The 20,055-nt window shown below is 42.8% G+C and overlaps 1 protein-coding gene and 1 long non-coding RNA gene across 2 annotated transcripts; one reads left to right on the top strand and one right to left on the bottom strand.

The window, feature by feature from the left end:
- Positions 1-817: 817 nt before the first annotated feature.
- gnptab (N-acetylglucosamine-1-phosphate transferase subunits alpha and beta) lies at positions 818-19,049 on the bottom strand. The gene is given in 23 exon segments (XM_018687062.2): positions 818-2,361; positions 3,620-3,710; positions 4,338-4,505; positions 4,612-4,710; positions 4,783-4,868; positions 4,970-5,083; positions 5,184-5,403; positions 5,502-5,701; positions 5,794-6,732; positions 6,734-6,840; positions 6,962-7,136; positions 7,138-7,178; positions 7,261-7,384; positions 7,496-7,666; positions 8,051-8,230; positions 8,402-8,563; positions 14,005-14,139; positions 14,289-14,353; positions 15,748-15,950; positions 17,151-17,201; positions 17,680-17,799; positions 18,153-18,238; positions 18,734-19,049. Coding segments are annotated over 23 exon segments (3,771 nt in total). The 5' UTR covers positions 18,896-19,049; the 3' UTR covers positions 818-2,289.
- On the top strand, positions 14,416-15,900 carry LOC127143540 (uncharacterized). Its single transcript, XR_007815064.1, has 3 exons — positions 14,416-14,715; positions 15,161-15,270; positions 15,754-15,900. It is a non-coding gene; the product is annotated as an uncharacterized LOC127143540 (long non-coding RNA).
- Positions 19,050-20,055: the final 1,006 nt, after the last annotated feature.

Raw genomic sequence — 20,055 nt, 5'->3', positions numbered from 1 at the left:
TTTGGTGTCACTGTCAGTGGTGGGAAATGAACTCAGATCCTTTACTTAATTAAAAGCGTCAATACCACAGTTTAGAAATACTCCATCACAAGTAAATGAAGAAAAATCAGCAAAATGTACATAAAAGTATCAAAAGTAAAAAATACTTTCTTCAAAAAACGACCCCTGCATTAGATCATTAAAAGTGATGCAGTAATGTGTAAGCTGTATTTTACTTTTGTAGCGAGTTGAAGTATTTTATGTACTTTTAGGTAGTTTAGTCCAGTTGTTTAAGCAGTCTGGCGGCCAGGTTTCCTCCAGTGGCTCACAAGATAAATCTGAATGGTGATATGATTAATGGGACAAAAGCAAGAATAAAGGTCTGCTGCACAAATTTCTATTCACTTTTTCATGTTTTTCTCTAATCTTTGGGTCTAACAATGGGAGAGTTAGTCCATCAGTTATTGGATGGACTGTCAGGAAATTTTGCACAGTCCTTCATGGTGCCTCAACCTCAGAGATTCTTAGTCTTGTTTATGTGATATGTGATTTTACCCCTTTTTGGCACTTAATATTTTATAATAAAACTGTATAAGAAGACAAATGTCACAACAACTCATAGACACCTGAAACAGAACAAGAGACCTGCTAGGCAGAGATTTTCATGTAAAACCTTCATCTGAAAGCACAATATTTCCCTGTGAAGTCCAGTGGAGGGAAAGTATTAAAAAAGTATGAAATGGAAATACTTAAGTAAAGTACCTCACAATTGTACTGGAGTAAATGTTCTATGCTACACTGATACAACACATACACAAAACACCTCTAAACACCAAGATGACTGAACCAAACCATTTATTTCAGTCTGAGGAACCATTGAACTGATGCAGTCTGAGGAAATCCCATTTCCCAAACATGTTACTCATCATCTCGCCTGCTGACATCACACCGAAAATCACATGACTTAAGGGCAGCGGCAAAAATGCTGACAGCATCTAGGAGTCACTTCCACATTAGTTTGACGTCATAATAAAGAACTTTGTAAAAGTGACATTCGGAGGAAGGAAAAAAAAAAAGAGTTTGAACAGGTGACGAGCATTTTATCAGGCTGTGTTTACATTCTGCAGCATTCAGGTCAGATGCATCAGTCACTTGGCTCACTGTTACAATAATACAGTCAAAATAAGTTACACAACATGCTGAGGGGGTCTGAATTTCAGACAGTAGCAATCCTGTTGAGTCCCACAGGGACACACATACAGGTGGCTATGAAAGCTGTAGTATCACTTACATGTAGCTCCCACAATGAGTAGCACTTGTACCACAGTAAGTTTGATAATCATTTCCCATATCCCATTCATTCTCACTGTAAATCATTAGATTAGGGTGTGAGGTGCACGAGCCAACATTTATAAGACGACATTTTAAAACAAAAACAACAAAATAGCAAACAAGCAGGAATGAACAACGAAGGCACTTCAAGTTTTCATGTTTGTAAAGACAATGGACAAAGACAACAGCCAACACTTAGATGAATTATTCCTATTCATCCTTTAAAATGAAGCCGGGGGTAAAAGCCAAACACAACCAGGGATATAAGTAGCATTCTTTTTTTTTTTTCAAAAATGAATTCATCATTTTGTCTATAAAATCTGCAAAATCTTCAAAAGTCTTGTTTTGTTCAACCACCTGTCTGTAAACTAAAGATGTTTGCTCTATAATTTAACAGAGAAATGCTGAATATTGTGGTATTTAATCGTTTAAGAGGCACCAGCAGATGTTGGTGAGACTCAATACAACTGAATTTTATGGTAAAACTTGTTTTGCTGCACACACACACATGCGCACGCGCGCGCACACACACACACACACACAAGTCCTTACCCGCAGCTATCAAGTATTCCACACTTTAACACCATATCAATCAACAGCACTGGAGAGGACAAGACATGAGAGGGGGTGGTGCAGCTTGGAGGGAGTGTTTTGTGTTTGTGTGTTGTGTGTTGTGTGAAGGTCACAGGTGCCTCCAGTGGAGGAGAAGATGCTTCTTCTCTCTGGCTGTTATTCCCCCTTCCACTGGCCAGCCCCATCCATCATCTTCTGAAAAACGTTTCAGCGCCATCTCACGAGTCTCTTATCCACTGTTCCGCGCCGATGCAACACAAGCACTGAGGACTTCAGATTCCTGTTTCCACCCCAGACCCCCGTGGATCTGGATCCTCTCCTGTCCCCTCTGTGGCAGAGTGGGAGTGCGGGGGTGGGGTGGAGGCTGATGTGCAGAAAGGAGAGGAGAGGGGGAGTCTTCCTCTATCACACCCGCTCAGGGTTGCTGTCCCTGTTCACTCTGCGTCTGGGGAATAGCTTTCGCTTTAGCAGAATCAGCTGCAGGGAGAGAGGACATAGCATAATTAGAAAGTGTGTGCAGCTAAGAAAAGACAAAACCAGTGTTGAGCTGTCTGTCAGCAAGAGGATGACACTGATAAAGACGGGTGTAGATGTTTAAATACACTTAATTGGTTTCTGGTGGAGAATTAGCTTGAAGCTACAGGCAGCAGCTGATTAGCTTTGATTTACAGGTAGCCTTGGTCTGTCCGACAGTGACAAAATCAGCTGATCAGCACCTCTAAAGCTCACTGATTAACACAGTATACCTTGTTTGTTTATTCTGTACATAAGCCAATTTTTTTTAAATGCCATTTTACAACGTATTATGTGCCAGATAACTTCTAAACTGTGACCAGTTCCTTTCAATAATCAAGACATCGTCGCCCTCAAACCTTTAGTAACCTAAGAAATCAAAGATAATCAGAGACAGCAGTCATCTCCCTCTGAGGAGTGAGGACACTTTAGATCTCTCTAATCTAAACTGTGCAAAGCTGACTCAAATGTCTCTATCTTAATGTCTCTGACAGGAGGGCAGCCAGACTCCTCTTGTGCCAAAGAACCATCAAAAGTCTTTTTTGTGTGGTGACAGAAGACACTGGACAAGTCTGACACATTCCTTACTGGGAACACTGGTCCCACAGGCTGCTGTGGTGGTGGTAGTGGTGCGGGGGGGAAATTCTCCTCAGGTCATTGCAACTATTAACCTTTCTTTAGGTTCGCTGAGGAGAAACTGGAAACCTTTGGATTAAGGAAGTGGCTCACAAGAGCTCAATGCCAAACCTGGGTCGAGCAGTATTTATTTAGCAGTTCCAGACATTTCTTCATTACCAGCATCAAACTGGAAGAATTTGACAGGAGAGCTATCCACGAACACTATCCTGATTTTAAAATACTTTGCTATAATATTCTTTCAACACTCTCAGGGAGAAGTCCCACTTTTCTGCCAACAAAGAAGGTTAAGGTAAATACAAGTACTGCCTGATCCAAGTCAACAAAGACAGACAAGTCTCGCCTTTCACAGAGGGCTGCTGGGGGGGGCTTTCATTTCTGTAAAGTCAGATCCTGGCTCAGCTGGTCATACCCCTCACGACACATGAGACGGACCCGCCTCTTGGTGGAATTCTGGTAGCCGAGGCCTGAACCATAGCTCGAGTGTGAATCATGGAAAAGGAGAGGTGTGCGGCCGAATGTCCTGTGTGTCTTTATCTGAATGTGTAAATAATGCGTGTGTGTGGTCCGAGGCGGTCGCGCTGACCTGTTCGGCAAAGAAGGACATGACGGTGAAGATGACGAGGGTCACGAGGACGCAGTGAGTCCAGAACTTCAGCTTGTCCCGATACACCCGCCTGGGGATTAAAAAAACAAAAACAAAACACATTTCAGTCAGTTTTAGACACATCCACCGCCAACAGGTGCAGACACAGACATAAAAGACAGGTATAAAATGTGTGTTTCCTGATTGGGTGACAAATGTCTGAGGTGTCTCAGAGGAGGACAGACTGCTTGTGATCTGATGTAACAAGAAGGAAGTACACAGTATGCAGAGGGCAGCAGGGCAACAGGGTGACAAGGTGACATCACCCGACGCCATCCACCTGTCACTTCACAAGAGACAGAGGCGGAGAGGCAGGGGATGAGGTGAGAGGCTCAGCTGTGTGAGGACCTCACAAGTGTCTTAGAGCCAGTGACTGATCTGAAGCGGCTTGGTCTAATTTTAAAGTCTCTATGTGAGGCCGGCATTCTCCAGCTGAAGGCCCCTGAACACAGGAGCAGGATCCTTGATAAAAATCCTCCTTATCATCCTGATAAATATTCAACTTAAACCAACTGCAGGGAAAAAAGAGCTTAAGAAATTACCAGCACACGTGCAACAAGGACCCAGTGCAGTTCTTGTATGCATGCTTTTCAAACATAAGTACCTATAGTCTGTAATGTATTAATGCAATGTATTTTCTCTACACTATGTAACATACCATTCCTGGAGTTCTTCCATATGCAGGAACCTGTTGCGATACTCTCTGGGCAGTTCAAACTGGGATGGCAGCGGGAACATGGACTCATAGAAATCTCTGAGCACAGCTTTGACTGTGGCGGCGTCCTTGTGGCTGTGGTCGATGTTATCGTTCAGACAGATGAACTTCCTGTTGGAGCAGGGGGGTTGGTTGGTGAAAATACAGACATTAAGACAGTTTAATGATAAATATATGCCAAAGACATAAAATTTAGTTGCACCAAAGCCCTCCTCACCTCGGATTCCTCCTGATGTCGTCTAACTGGCCGACCACGTGCGACACATTGGTTCGCACCATCTTGAAAGCTATCTCCTCCTCTCCCATGATCTCGAACCTGTCCAACAGAAGGCAGGTTAGCAACAGCAACAGCAGAACTAAACAGGGAGAACAGTACTTGAGGACGCACTTGTACTTATTCTGATCTCTGAAGGCTTTGTGGATGCGTTCTGTTATGGGCTTGCAGTGAAGGACAAGGCCTTTGGTAACAGGAGGCTGTGGATGGAAAAAGACAGAATCTCAGTCAAATAATACAAGTGCAGCTTAGAGTTTTCTGTTTTCCCCATGCATGTAAAGTACTTTTAAGTATGGCTCACCATGCTGGGGTCATAGTAGGTCTCCTGAGTGGGGTTCACCAGGTGGAGCTGGGTCAGGTTAGTCGGGAGAGTCTTGGAGCAGTTTATCAACATCTGCTCCAGGCCGGTCAGATCCTACAAGATGCCACAGTGAAAAAATACACACATGTGCTACAATAAAAAAATATTATCTGACATGTTAGTGAGAGAAGATGTTTTCTCAGCCAGGACTCACCTGGAGGCTGAGAGGCAGCTCGTGGATCCTCGTGGCGAGAGTTCGAATCTCTCTGTCAGAGAGAACGCCCGAGTGGTCAGTGTCGATCTCGTCAAACACCTCAGAGACGTTGAGCTGCTGCTGAGCGCTCATAAGGAAGTAGAAGTAGGAAAAGGCGAACTGCATGTCCTCTGAGTGACGCACGCGGTGGCCCGACGTCTTGTCAAACTCCTCAGGAAATCTGAATGAAAGAGCACAGATCAATTTAAGAGGTCGTCTATTTTTTTTGGGAAAACCTATAAAGCGATTCAGAGACAACAACACTTCAACATGGCTCACGTGTTCTGCAGCTCCTGCATGATGAGCCGGTCGATCATGTGAGGCATGTGCGCGGGAACTTTGCGGGACGTGAAGCCAAACTGGCTGTTGAGCAGCTTGTTGACGTAGCGAAGGGAGTCGGCAAAAGTGTCCTGCAGCTTTCGGCCGGTGGCACCGCCATCAGTCTCATACATCAGCTCTTTCTGCAGACGCTCCTCTTCCTATGGCGTCAACACATAGGACATGAAATCATAAGAAATTAAAATGCATGACTTTAGGTAAACAGTTAGTCAAAGTTGTAGGCTCTACTTACCTCAAGTAGCCCCTGGAAGTACTTTCTCCTCTCCCACGGCAGAAAGCCTCTGTCTGAGGAGATGAAGTGTTGGAGTCTCCTCCCAACTGGAGCTCCTCCTGCGCCGTCAGCCGGTTCTTTCTGACTCTCAGCACTTCTGACTTTGGAAATGCTGCTTAGGAGTTTGGAAGTCCTGGGCTTCTCAATGGCAGCATTCAGAGGATATGATTTAGGTGTTACAAACTTTTTCTTCTGCTCATCATCAATATGAACTTGGATGAGAGGAGTGACCGGGGCTTCTTTTGAGTTGTGATTTTTCTGAATGATACTTCCAGCCTTCTCTTCCACAGCTGGTTTTAACTCTGGGTGCCCTCCCTCCAAGTCTTTATAAGGCTTCCCCTGGGCCTTGGCTGCATCCTTATTAACTGCCTCTGCGTGAATGACCTGCTTCTTCTGAGCCAGGGTCTTGTAAGGTTGAAGAAGCTCGGCCTTTGTGAGATTATAACCCTTCATGGTAATGTCACCATTCTGAAGCTTCTCCTCCAGCTTTTGCAGTTCACTGCGTATGACAGCTGGTAAAAGTGACACGTCCAGCGAAGGAACCTCTATGATAACCTCAGGTTCACCAGGCTGCCTCCTCTGGATCTTAGGACCACGTTTGTTCTCAGGAACATCTGAGAAAGGGAACACCGGCTCCGGAGTCGGGGTCGGCTTTGGCTCTTTGCTGGTGTCTTTGCTGGTGGCCTGCGACACGTTAACCCGAGGGACCTCACGGGTGTCGACGACCACGCTGAAGCTCATCGTGAACTCTGTGTCGTCGTCTCTTTGGAGGGTGAGGTTGTACTGGATCTGGGTGGCGTTGTAGCCGGAATGAAGGAGCAAGTGAATGGTCTTCCATTTGTTTGCAACGGAGGTGTGGCGCAACACCGGGCTGTCGCTGACATGGGCCTCAGAGATCCTGCTGAGCAAGTCTACTGAAGCTGAAATACGGCCTGACCTCCCCAACTGGGAGGGTGTAGCGGGTCTGGTTCCTCAGCAGGGTCACTAGGTGCAGCTCGCCAAAGTGCTCTACAGACATTTTTGTTGTTAGCAACAACGAAAATGTAGTGGAGTAAATAGTGTATTTGTCAGATGAAGTCACTGTTATAAAACATTAGAGAAAACATATTAATATTTGCTTTAAACTCACCTTGGCCACAGTCGCCCACATCAAAGCCGCAGGAAAGTACATTGCAGGCTTGGTCACAGAACTTGTCTGCCAGCCAGGAGTTGGCACAGCCTTGATTACAGTAGGACGTCCCCCCAAGTCCTCCCATACCCCCTGCGAACTGCCACACCTGTCCACCAGGTCCACCGGGCCCGACCAACACCGACCCCTGCAGCAAACCGACTGTTCCCAGCTGCACCTGTCACACAGAGGGAGGAACGTATTAGACATGCATGACAAAATCAAGTTTATTTATACAAACAATAGCAGAGATTTCATACCCGAGCAGTCTCCTCCATCCCAGTCACAAGCAGAGTTGTTGCAAGCTTTGTCACAGTACCCATCTTTGATCCAGGATCCTGGGCAGCCCTCAGCACAGTTGGGAACAGGCCAGGTGAGATACACCTGCAGGGGGGTGAGAGAAAGACGAGACTGAAGGTCAGGTTTTTGCAACATTTCACAACCAATCTGTAGCACAAACGTCGCTGTGAGCACTTTTCATGTTGTTGCCCACACCTTCTGTCCTTTGGAGTGGCTGTAGAAGTCGTCTGGCCAGACGTCCTTGCCGAACATCACGTCGTCGTTGAGGTAAATAAACTTCTGGGAGAGCCCTGGGATGCGGTGGATGTGGGTCTCTATAGCTGGGGAGCTAAAGGTGGGAAGGTGGCTGTGGTTCTGGAAGATATCCTGCAAATCAAAGAAAAAAAATGTAAAAAATATACAGTAAAATAATATTCTCAATATATTAGTATTTGATTGTGAAAAATAGCAACAAATATGCTTCAGTAGTATCAGAAATATAATTTTAAGTAGTTAATTCAAAGATATACAAATGTAAATTTTGCAAAGATTCATATATAGGGTTGTAAATATTATTAATATATATATTATTAAATAAATCAACAAATACTTTCCAGTGCAACAATATACACAAGCGCTAGTTTGGTCCTTGTTTTGGAACCTTTTGCTTTTTAACCTTAATACACAACATAAGATTAGAGGTCAGTAAAAATAGGCCAACAACCACAACAGTGCAGCACAGTGTGGGAGAAGTCAAGGCTTAAGTTTTACCTGGTGTGTGACAACAGTAACTCTGGGGTTATCCAGGTTGAGCCAGGAGGGAATCTGCCCGTTAGTGACGATGAAGATGTGTCGCACCCAGGGAGCATGTCTCTCCACTGAGCGCAGCGAGTAGCGGAGCTCCTCGTTGTCCTCGAATCTGCTGGCTGAAACGTCTTCATCCTGTTTGGACTGAGGGGGAGAGACAGAAAAGAAAGAACTGGGTGATAAATATTTGGACTGGATCGCCTGTGTGGGATATTAACAGGATTTCAGCCCTGCCAACATACTGCATCTTGGCTGCATACAGCATCTCAATCAACAAGGCCTTCATACAGAATAAGAGACAGGGGGGGGTCATACCTGTGAGATGGCGGTGAGGTCCCAGAACAAGTAGCCGGGGCTGATGGTCAGCTCTTTCCCGTCGAGGGTCAGGTTCTTTTTAGCCTGCTGCGTCAGATCGGAGAAGTCCTGCGGGGTTTTCAGGTGGAGCAGGGCGATGCTCGCCTCAGAGTACAACTCAAACTGAGGGACAAAGTCGACAGTGAGGTGTTAACTGCTTGAACGAGTACTCCTGTGACTTTGAACAGCATTCTGCATTCTCATAACATAACATGCTAAACTAAGGTGGTGAACCTGCTAAATATCAGCATGTTAGCATTTAGCTCAGAGCACCGATGTACCAGTAACAGAGCTGCTAACAGGCTGTGGACTCTCATTGTTATTAGTTTAAAATGCAGAATAATAACTTTAAAGTACGTGTGAGTATGAGTCTGATTTCTTGTAGTTGGACGCTGTTTCCAAACTTAAAAGCCTCAAGTTCTCAGACTTTGCCTCGTCAATAACATCACTGTCAACATGTAAAATCTGTTGAGTGCCTCAACAGCCAGTCAAAAAACAAAAATCACCCCATGCACTGTGGGAAAAGTCCACACTGCCATTTCCCAGAGTTGAAGTCACACACTCGGCTACGTGGTTTAGCCACAGGACCAGGCTTGTGACAGAGAGTCTGAGATATGGACAGGAGGATTTCTGAGAGATGGTGACGATGACCAATGAATGGGAATGAAAACTTCATGACTTGATGTGATTTCAATCCACGCAGGGTGACCTCTGACCCTTCAGCTGTAGAGGTTAAATCAGAGCAGCTATGATGATTGTGTGGAGGCATCTGCTGTAGCCTTGAGTGTGTTTGTTTATTCCTGTGTGTGTGTGTGTGTGTGTTTAAAGAGGTGAGAGTTCGGAAAATTCTGTGATGTCATCTTCTCCATGGGGGTATCATGGAGGTGGCTCCGTCTGATCTCCAGAAAGCTATGTGAGGCATCAGGGGACTTTGTGTGTGTGTGTTTGTGTATTTGATGCATGTGAGGGAGTTACCCTGGCCTTGCCTGTTTTCAAACCATCTGTCCCGGCTCTCTCAGTCTCTAAGCTTCCCAGAAAAAGACTGACCCCATCTCCCTTCATCACCAAAACGCTGAACCCAAACATCTCCCATGAGCTCCTGCTCTGCCCCGACTCAGCCGTTTTTTCTTCAGCTCCTGTTTTTAGGTGAGGAGGATTGCCAGGATTTAAACACAGCGGGGTCCAGACGGGGACACGGCGAGCCCCGGATCACATTGCCGTCTTCATTATAGCTCTCTTTATAGTCTTGATAATGCTCTAACACACGCTCACAAAGCAGAGGTGTGTGGCGGCCTCACACAGGCACGTGTCTGCCTGGAAGCACATAAGCCTGTTTTACTTACTATGTTCTAACTCGGATGGTAAATTCAAGCAATTAAAACTGAAATAATTTCACAAGTAGTTAGAAAAGTGTTAATTAATTGACATTTTTTATGATTAATTTTATTATTTTAATTTTATCACTTATCAAGGAAAAATGTCAAACATTTTCTGGTCCCCGCTTCTCAGATGAGAGGACTTTCTCTGCTTTTCTCTGTCTTACACCATTACACCTGAATGTACACAATTATTTATAATAATAATATGGATTAAGTACTGCTGGTTGGACAAATCAGTTAATTTGAAGAGGATAGTGACAGTGACAGTTTCATTTTCTAGCAAAATTTCTTCTACAAAGACTCAAAAAACGATGTCATTTTGAAAGAGGAAATTACACATCCTTCCTCTTGGAAATGAAAAGCTGAAATCATTAGCAATAAAACGTACCATTGCTCAACTCAGTGCTTTCAGCGGTTTTGCTGCTCCTGGCAAAAAACATCAAGCTAATATTGCTGAGTCAGTGTACAGACTTCATGATTCTTCACTTATGCTGCTGTTTTTTTCATTATTCCATAATTAAGACTTGTTACTGTCTGGTTTTAACATTTAAGGAAGAGGATGACGAGCTGCTCAGGTTCACAGTGTATAAACCAGAGATTAAATTTAATGTTGACAAAGAAAATACTGCAGGGCTCATCAGCTAACTGTCATCTCCTCCAGGCAGCGGCTGCAGATATTCCTCACCACAGCATTAACACGCCCCATGTGTATTTTACTCTCAGCACATTATAAACGGTGATCACTGTGGTTGGTATGTCACTGCAGAGAAAAGAAAATGTAATTAAAAAACTGAGCTGACACGTTTGGGTAAACTAATTAGCTCAGCGGTGAGTGATCTCTCTCGAGCAGATGGGTTGAGATGCGGCGGCATGCGGTGTGGAGGACGGCTGCGTCGCCCGGCATCACCTGCTGAGCCGAGGAAACTAAAGTACACCTGTCCAGCTCTTATACAAAGTACTACCAATGTGGGCTGAGTGCCTTTAACCAATTTAACAAGATACAAATTTTTAAAAAAGATACAGATACAGAGTCTTGAAATAAGCAGCAGCCCATAGAGTTTACTTTTAACAGATCATTCCTGACAAGATTCTTTATCTTTGATGAGAAATAAGATTTCAATTATCCTGAAGCACAGTAGGACATTATAGCTTTCTCAAACTGCATTACAAGTACAATGAAGGAGAGTAAACAATGTTCTTGTGCAGTAAAATAAGGGCACTGAGGTACTTTTACAGGCAGTGTGAAAGGAATTATTTCAGATGTAAGGTGTTATCATCTTTAATTTTATCCTCCTTTGTTGTTTATCCTTTCTTTTTCTAATTATTATTCTTTACTGCTTTTTTGGCACGTGAGAAATAAAACCTTTGAATCTTGGTTGTTCCTTCAAGGTGGAGACAAGACTCCGTGTGGACGAACGCGCAGACTAATACAAAACACATCAGCACTGGAGACAGACAGGACTTGACGGGCGATGGCACGGGGCAGATGATCGGGGGGGGGGACAGCTTTCATCGCCATAGCGCTCGGTCTAACACCAGCTATAAATACCGACCGTCTCTCACTGCTGAACCTCTCCATCCACACTATGCACATCATCCCTGTTTCACAGAACTGGCCCAGCGACACCAGGAAACACCTTGAAATCCAAACTGTGCATTGTGTGCGCATGCCGGCCCTGTGTAGCTAGAATCTCTCAAACACCAAACACACACACACCTTCCATTCCCCTTCCTGGACTTTGAGTGACTTCACATGTCCCTGTATCATCTCTGTTACCACTACACACACTCCATTTTAGTCCCCGTCCAGTTTGTTCCACTTGTAAAAAATCAAAGCTGGTCTCTGAACAGAGGTAAAGCCAGGTATAAATCAATACATATGAGATGACAGGGTGGGTTCAAGAGTGCAGGGAAGGTCATTAAAATCCGGGTGACCTTTGAGTGTGCTGGCTGGCGCCACGCCACTCCAAACAGTTGTTCCTATATTAACCCCCACATTGCCAGCTAAGGTTACAGCCCAAATACCGCTGGTTATTATCACATGACCTGCCACCAGGCTGCACCCTGGTAAAACCTGGAGTCAAATGCAGGGAATGATGGGACAACTGGGTATGATGATGATATGTAGGTTAAATGCTGTTTACCTACATATAATCACATATAAAGTTACAGTGCTTTTGACTTCCCTGAGGGTTGTAGTAGCTGGATTCTTCTTCTATATTTATGACTGTTACGTTCAGCACAAGTGAAATATATCATGTTTCATGTACTGTTGATTTTTTTTTTTTTTTCTACTGACGGTACATTCTCTGGTATGTGTGTAACTTAAGAATGAGGGGAAAATATGGTATATTTTTCACAGAACAAGGTCAACTCATGTTTCACTTCTTGGCTTGTTCTGGTGCTTTTGAGCATATCACACACAGCCTTCATGAGCAGAGGGATTTATCTCACATTATTCTACAGAACATTATTGTTCTACATTCCCTGACCACAGAACAAACTCCCCCTGCTGATGAAGCCCATGTGATGTGGTTGAAACAAAACACACAACTGTTGTCTGGGAAGAAATTAGAAATTCACTAAAACCACTTCTCAGCCAGTGTTCAAAAAGTAAAAAGTTTTTTACATCTTATAACTTACCAAAAAATAACACATTAAATAACTTAAGCTGGTACCAAGACAGAATGTATGGAACTATGAACCTTTAGTAATTTTCTGTACTTATATTCTGTGATTTATTTTCAGCATATTTCTTCCACATTTTGCTTCTTTCCCCTATTCTTATTTAAAGTAATTCACATGTATTTAGCTTTTACGTTTACTATTTACTTGCTCTCTTATTTGTGTTTGGTTTATGTTCTGCTACATCGCTTACCAAACAAATACTGGAGTAAAAAAAGGGCATGGTAAGATTGAGTGTGTGAATGAAAAATGCACATTTTTACACCTACATGCATCTCTCAGATTCATTTTGACTTGTTGCAGCAGGAGAAGCACAGGTGGAGCTAATAACATTAACAACGGCCCGAGTTCCAGGAATCACGGCAACACATTATGTAACAAATTATGTTATTAGTTACACCTGATCCACCCTCAGTTTAAGAACTGCTGAGCTATAATAGATAGAAAAACTGAATTAATTAACTGGATTTGTAAAAAGCATATCTCTAAACACTACATTTACATCAATAAAAACAATAACACTGTTATTTTATTCTGTAATATGCTTCTTACAGATCCACAGATACAACTGCACTACACCTTTGTTTTGAAATCAGTGTGTGTAAAGGCTATGTCATCTAATTCATCGCCTATTAATCCTCATCAGCCATGTGAGTATATTATCGGAAGACGGGGACGAACAGTTGACTCATGCTGGTACCACATGTCTGCTGGTGTGACAGAGTCACTCAGCTCCAGCCCTCACCGTTTTGTTTTCTTTGATTATTTCAGAGTAATCCGTGCTCATTAGTGGCGTTCCTCCTCCTCAAAATATACAGCAGAGTTCTGATTAGAGAAAATTATTAGATACACAAGCCACCAGCCACCAGAGCTAAACAGAGGCTCCTTATCCAGATCACAACATAACTGTTTAAAATAGAAAAAGACCTTATTTAGCAGGACAGTGCAACCTCCTCTCCAAAGAGGATTTGACATTTGTGATCAGGCCATTCTTAGATCGCGATCCTATGATGTATAAAAAGATCAAAAGCTGAATTTGTGCACATGCAAAATATACAGTATGTGTCTTAGATAATAATGATGTAGAAACATCCTTCAGCACTGCGGTAGGACACTGTAAGAGTGACACCTAGCGGCAAAGTCAGTGAAGTTACAGTTGTCTTTTACTATGTCACTGTGATGACATGGTCCAAAAAAACTTGATGGAAATAATGTAAAGAGATACAATTAATAAAATAAAGCCAAAATCAAGGAGTGTTGACTGTACATTTAGTATGTGTGCAACTCTGCCACCTGCTGGTTTGTAACAAACTTCAATTATCCTCCTTTTTAGGCACCTACTGGGAGTTTTTGACAACATTTTACTGCAGTTAAATTTTGGGTAAAAAAGTGTCTTAAATGTTTAAACGTGCTGAGAACCAGAGAGGAAAAAGGTCAGAGGTATTGAAAAATGCAGTCTTCCCTGCTCTGATATAAATAATAATATTCAAATAGTTTTACCTGTTTGATCTTGTTGGTTATGACAGAGGGCAGTTTGACTCTCAGCTGCTCGGTCTCTTTGAAGGACGCTGGGAAGCCGCTCAGATAAGCCAGAGCCTGCATGCGGATCAGGCCTGGAGCTTCTTTATCTGCCGTCTGCAAAACAAATAACAAAAGACGTACACTTAAATGCTCCATACAAACACCTTTTTTACTTTGTGATCATAAGTATATTTGGATTTGCTGAGGATATATGTGAAATCAGACACATTCTCATACAGTTAATTCAACAGGTGTGAACTCACCAGGTAACATCTGGACACAGAGAATTTCTGGTCTTCTCTAGACACATCTGTATAGGCTTTGTCAGCTGTAAAAATCAATGAATAATCAATCAAACAATAGCAACAGAATGAATATGTATATATTCATGAATATAGTGTCTCTAAAATACACACAGCTCACACTTATAGAGGCAAAACAGGGAGAGATGAAGAGCCAGATTTTGTGGTGGCACCTAACGAGACTGACGAGTTAAAATGTGGTTTGACAACAGGAAATGCTAATGCTCTATTAACCACTAACATAACAGTGTGTTTGAACAAGACAGGGTACAATTAACAGGTGCAGCCGGTCCCATGCACAACTACAACTCACACAAAGCTGTGAACGATCATCAGTGTTTAAACTCTCAAAACTGCCCTAAATCGATCTCGGTCAACTTGCCTGTTTGTAAGTTTTTGCTTTAACTACACAGCCAATGTTAGCATTAACAGCTATCAGAAAAATTGCCATATTCTGTATTTTTAGTTCACCTATTGGACTTAATTTCTTTTGTATTGTACCATTGTGTACTCCACTGCTACCTCCTATGTAGCTTTTTGGAGACAAAATCTTGTTTCTTTCTGCCGTTCTTCCTCTTTTATCTGTCCTGTTTTGTATCTATTTTAAATCTGAATCAAAGCTCGACATGCCAACTGTTACGTTTACAAATCCGATGAATTAATATAAAAATGGGAAACAGACAGCGATTAAGCCAAAAAAAAAAAAAAGAAGCGTCACATTACTTCATCCAGACTGAGCTTATGTAAACCATCTATTAAGCAAAACAGATGGCTTACAGTCATCCATAATATTCAAACAAGCCAATAATGGGTTGATGTTAATAATTTATCAGCTCACAAGGAGGAGCGGTGGGGAAAAACACTTCCATCCATCCCCTTTCTGGTGTGGAAGTCAAGCAGCATAATCCAACATGATGTGAAAAACCACAATGCTCCACTGCAGGTGAGCTGTTTACTCTATGAGCTTTATGTCCTACAGATGTGATTCAGAGATAAGTTACGTATGTCATGTTTGTTTATTTTGGTGATTTAAAACTGCTTAAAAAAAGGTCGACTGGGCTGTGATCTCACATCATCCAAACTTGGCTCTCAGTTTCACTCTGCTGATCATTCGGGCTGCTGGTTAATGGTGGAGCAGACGTCTCCCACTCCCAACACAATGCTGTCATTTTCTGCTTCCTTGTTGATCATAATTCCAATTTTAAAAAAAATGCATTGGAAATAACTTTTCATATCCCAGTGATAATGTGCCTGCTGGGTTCAGTGTTTATTTGTTTTTTATTGCTCTCCCTGCAGAATCTCTCCCTCGCACGCTGCAGCCAAAGTCTGTCCTCCTGTGTTTCTAGAAATGGTCTGATCTCATTTTGAACAAGTGTTTCTGAATTCATTTTTTGTGTTTGTCTTTTTTTTTTTTTTTTACCATCAGCCTGCGAATGGAAGACGACCACAGAGACGGTGGTGGACGGGTGGAAGGGTTTGTTCATCAGCAGCAGCTCTTTGGCAGCGAAGAAGGAGGCGGAGATCGACGGTAGCTCTTTGATCGTGACGTTGGCCGGCAGAGCGGGGTCCAGGGCCAGCATGGGCGCCATGATGCAGTGTGACAGCAGGCATTCTGGTTTCACACTGAAAACACACAGACAGGAAAAAGAGATCATGATGATTACACCCACTATGCATGACATTAGGCGAGTTCACACATTCAGCAAACAGCTTCCTTTGTGGAAATGTTGCACTGAGCCCCCCTTGGTGTCTGCAGTTACCAAAAAAAAAAAAAAGAGAGCGAGAACATTTTGGTGGCGAACACAGAGACACCTTCCCTGCAGTCAAACCCTCACTGAGGTTCAAAACGATGTATGAGCTTTAACATTTACACTGTCACCAGAGACAGTCAGACTTTTTCACCTCATTAGTTGTTTGTTTTAAGCGACAACATACAAAAAACATCCACAGTCTTGTTATCTTTATATGTCACTATCTTTACTTTATGGAAAACATGCTGCACACAAAACTACTACTACTTTACTGATATTACTGGTCATCTTCTGCCAAAAAAATCACCAACAGACATCCCACCAGTTTGACACCTTTGAATTTAACTGCTTGTGGTGTGACCCAACTCTACTTCCTGTTAACATTAAATTCAGTTTTCACACAATGATTGTGACTCATTGCACAGCTGGTGCTGAACTGGACTGTAAAATATTCAGATGTGTTTCTAGCATTTTGCCCATTTACAAACATGAGGAGGGATTTCAGTGTAGTGCAGTCCGGTAAAACACCACCACGAACCCCAGTAATAAATGTGCAGCATAAAAAGCATTAACTAAATCTGAAAACAAACAAAAATCTATACTTAATAAGGGTCTTACACGTGGAAAATGTGGCAAAGCCTTTATACTAGAGTGCATTAGATTGCATTGGTGTACATAATAACGTGGCCAGGTGAGAGGCTGTACAACAAGACAACATAGATTTTAGCAATACCTTTTACACAGTGGTAGAAATCTCTTTCATATGTGGGAAATGCTGCAAATTAAATTAACACAAACTCTTCATGAATGTTAAATTGTATGATGTTACACTGACTGAACAATTATTGCCATCAGTGATATGACTGGGCAAAATAAACACCTCAGTGTAACACAATACAAATCATTATCATCACAAACTGCAGCCTCTAAAATGACCATGAAGTTGAATCAGCATCTTTTCACAGTAAATAAAACCTAAACATTATAACCTTCATGCAGGGCTGTTGTATAACACTGCATTAGTTTTAGCTGGGTCTACTGTACCATGACAGAATGTAATATCTTCACTCACCTGTCTTTTGGCACTTCAGTTGTCTCACTTGCATTTTTCCCCAGGCGTTCCCTATGTGCAACAAAACAGTAAATTCATATTTCTATATTCATATATTTTCAACACATACTACGCAGAGTATCAACACTGTACATCAGTGCATTGTCTATGGACTCAGTAGGAGCTGATAAACAGAGAAACTGCACCATTTTAATGCATTTTTTTTCATGCTAACTGCTGAGAGAAGAAAAGTTCAGAGGCTGCTAAAACATGGGAAATTTCTCCTCAGAGTTATTCTAACCTTTGGTCCCTCTGCCTCTGGGGCACTGTCTGAACAAGCCAATCAGAGTGAAAATGATAATGCTACAGCTCATGCTTGTATGCTAATTCTGAGTCACTTGAGTGTGTTTACACTACAGCAGAAGCTTTCTGCAGCAAAATAAAGGTTTATGTTTAATTGCAATCACAGGCTACAGCCCACATTACTTAACAATGACCATGAAACTTCACTTCACTATTACAAAAGCACACACAGTGAAGTCACAGCCACCTCAGAGCTTTTTGTTCCTCCTCCAGTTGCTCTTTGACTGCCTTCAGTTCCTTCAGCAGAGCCGTGTCTGTTCCGTTCACCCAAGTGTACACCACATCAATAGGCATGGGCAGACAGAGCCTGCAAGGAGAAACACTCATACCATTCAGACAGTGCTCAGAACTGCAAAGCTGTGACCCTCTTTCCCTCCCCAGTGCACACTTTTCCTCTAGCAAGTCTGAATTAGTTTTTGTTCATGCATGGCTACACCTCGCCCAGTTCTTTCAGATTTCTCTGAAGGGGAAGGGTACATACAGTTTTGTGTGGCATGGGGGAGGGTTTTTGCAGAAAGTGGGCTCAGGGTTTGCACACTTTTTCACATTAACAATCGTGAATTTGATGAAAAATAATAAGCTTTATGCAGTATCACATTAGACTAAATGACAAAGTGATATAATAGTGAAATTCATTTGCAAATGGTGCATTTGTCTCACCTGCTTTGGAAGGACTTTCCACCCACATTGTCTCTGTAGGAGTCAAACAGCACATGATACTGGTCTCGACTCCACTCTACCACCACCTGTATGAAGAGATCAGGATATTGACACAATCCTCAGTGAGACTCTCATGTTGTTACATCCCAAATATCAGCTACAGCCGAGGCGAGACCAAGACCAAACCAAATTCAAGACATGGCAGCTTTCTTTCTCCTTTATTATCTGCACAGGCATATAGCTAGGACGATATGGTTTTCTGAATTTTTGGGGGTGTTTGGAGCTGCTTTTCAATTTGATAAATACCAAAAGAAGCCTCATTACAACAACTGTGTGATTTATTATGATGCCGAATTTGCATGTGCACCCTCAAGTTTCATTAAAAGTCACAACTAAAGATCTAAAACATATATTACTTTAACTGTCAGGGTGAATACATAAAATAGTCGATTTTTTGAGTGGAATCTGGTGGGACGATGCCTGGCTACAACAGAGCCGCACTGAAAACGGACGTTAGCTAATTCAGAGACACAAGCGGTTGTCAGTAAGTGACTGGAGTTAAGAAGACAGAGGAACCTCACCTCTCCGAACTGAAAGGCGGAAACTATCATGAGAACGATTCCCCCAAAGCAGAGGTAGAGCCCGTATCGGTGGGACAGACAGGTGTACGTCTGCCTCTGCACGAGCTTCAGCACCGAGTTGACGACTACCATGGTTCTCCGTGGCGAAGCATAGCGCTGCATTCATTCAAGAAAAACGACACACACGCAGGTAAACGCACTAAACAAAGAAAGTAAACATCACAAACGACCCGGATCTGTCAGCTGACCGCCAGCCAGTCTGCATGACACATGACAACCAACCATACATTTCACGCTTCCTCGGCGGCGATGACGCTGCTGTTGTTCCCCGCCGCTCGTTGTCGCCCCCTGCCGGTAGGGAGGGGACCAGGGTCCGTGATGCCTTCACTGTCCACCGAAGGCGCTGGTTGCCTTGAATTCAGTGGTTTCTAAAATTTCAAACTGTGCTTAAGTTACATTACAGTTACTGGAGTGTATTTCTGAATTATGTCCAGTTTGTTCTATAAGTTTAAATGTGATTTTAAGTTAGACCTTGGTCTATTAATGCCTGGAGGAAGAAAGTACATCTCACTTTCATAAATAAAATAAAGGTTTCACAAATCTGAATCTGGGTTTAACTAGGGTGTCACCTTTCAGAACAATAAGCTAGCTTCAGTGTTGTGCTCCTCAGCTGCTATAAATGCTCCACTATGTTCACCAGCTGGTGGAGCTGCTAGCCTTGCTGTCTGGTGGTGTACAGCAGGTTTCTGAGGGCTAATTGATAAGTGTTTGGCCTAAGGCAGAAGGAGATGAGTTAAATAGAGCTCATTAAATGTATGTACAGTTCAACTCTTCTGCAGAAAGTTTGAATTCAATAACTTTATATTTCTGTTTCAAGTACTTGAAAATCGCAAAGAGGCTGCAGTTTTTCAGGCCTGCTGGCAGACTTCTTCTCCGCTGAGTCAGGAGTCCCCCTGGGCAAACCGAGCCTGAAAAAAGCCTTTTCAAGCAACAGTGTTGTTGAGGCTGCCACAACTGAGACTGAAGTGGCTCCACTTGGCCTCAGCTTTCCCCAGAATGTAAGAAAAGCTTCTTTAGAGGTGTGAGCTGAAAGACTTCTGGATGTGAGCCTCCACTGCTTGTTCCAGGATCACACTCAATACCTCTGGCTTTGATCCAAGCCAGCTCCTGTAGTGGGAAACTTAACCCCATTCACTCAGATATTTAAAATATGCAACAACTACTCCAAAACTGGATTACTGTACTGTGAAGATAGATAGATTTTTACACTGTTGCGTGCATCATGATTCCCTGAACAGTAGACTGCACAAAAGTAAGCAGCT

Source organism: Lates calcarifer, linkage group LG18 (genome assembly GCF_001640805.2).
Source record: "Lates calcarifer isolate ASB-BC8 linkage group LG18, TLL_Latcal_v3, whole genome shotgun sequence".
Classification (NCBI taxonomy): domain Eukaryota; kingdom Metazoa; phylum Chordata; class Actinopteri; family Centropomidae; genus Lates; species Lates calcarifer.
Note: the sequence above shows the minus strand (reverse complement) of the source record. Positions and strands in the feature narration are given on the sequence as shown.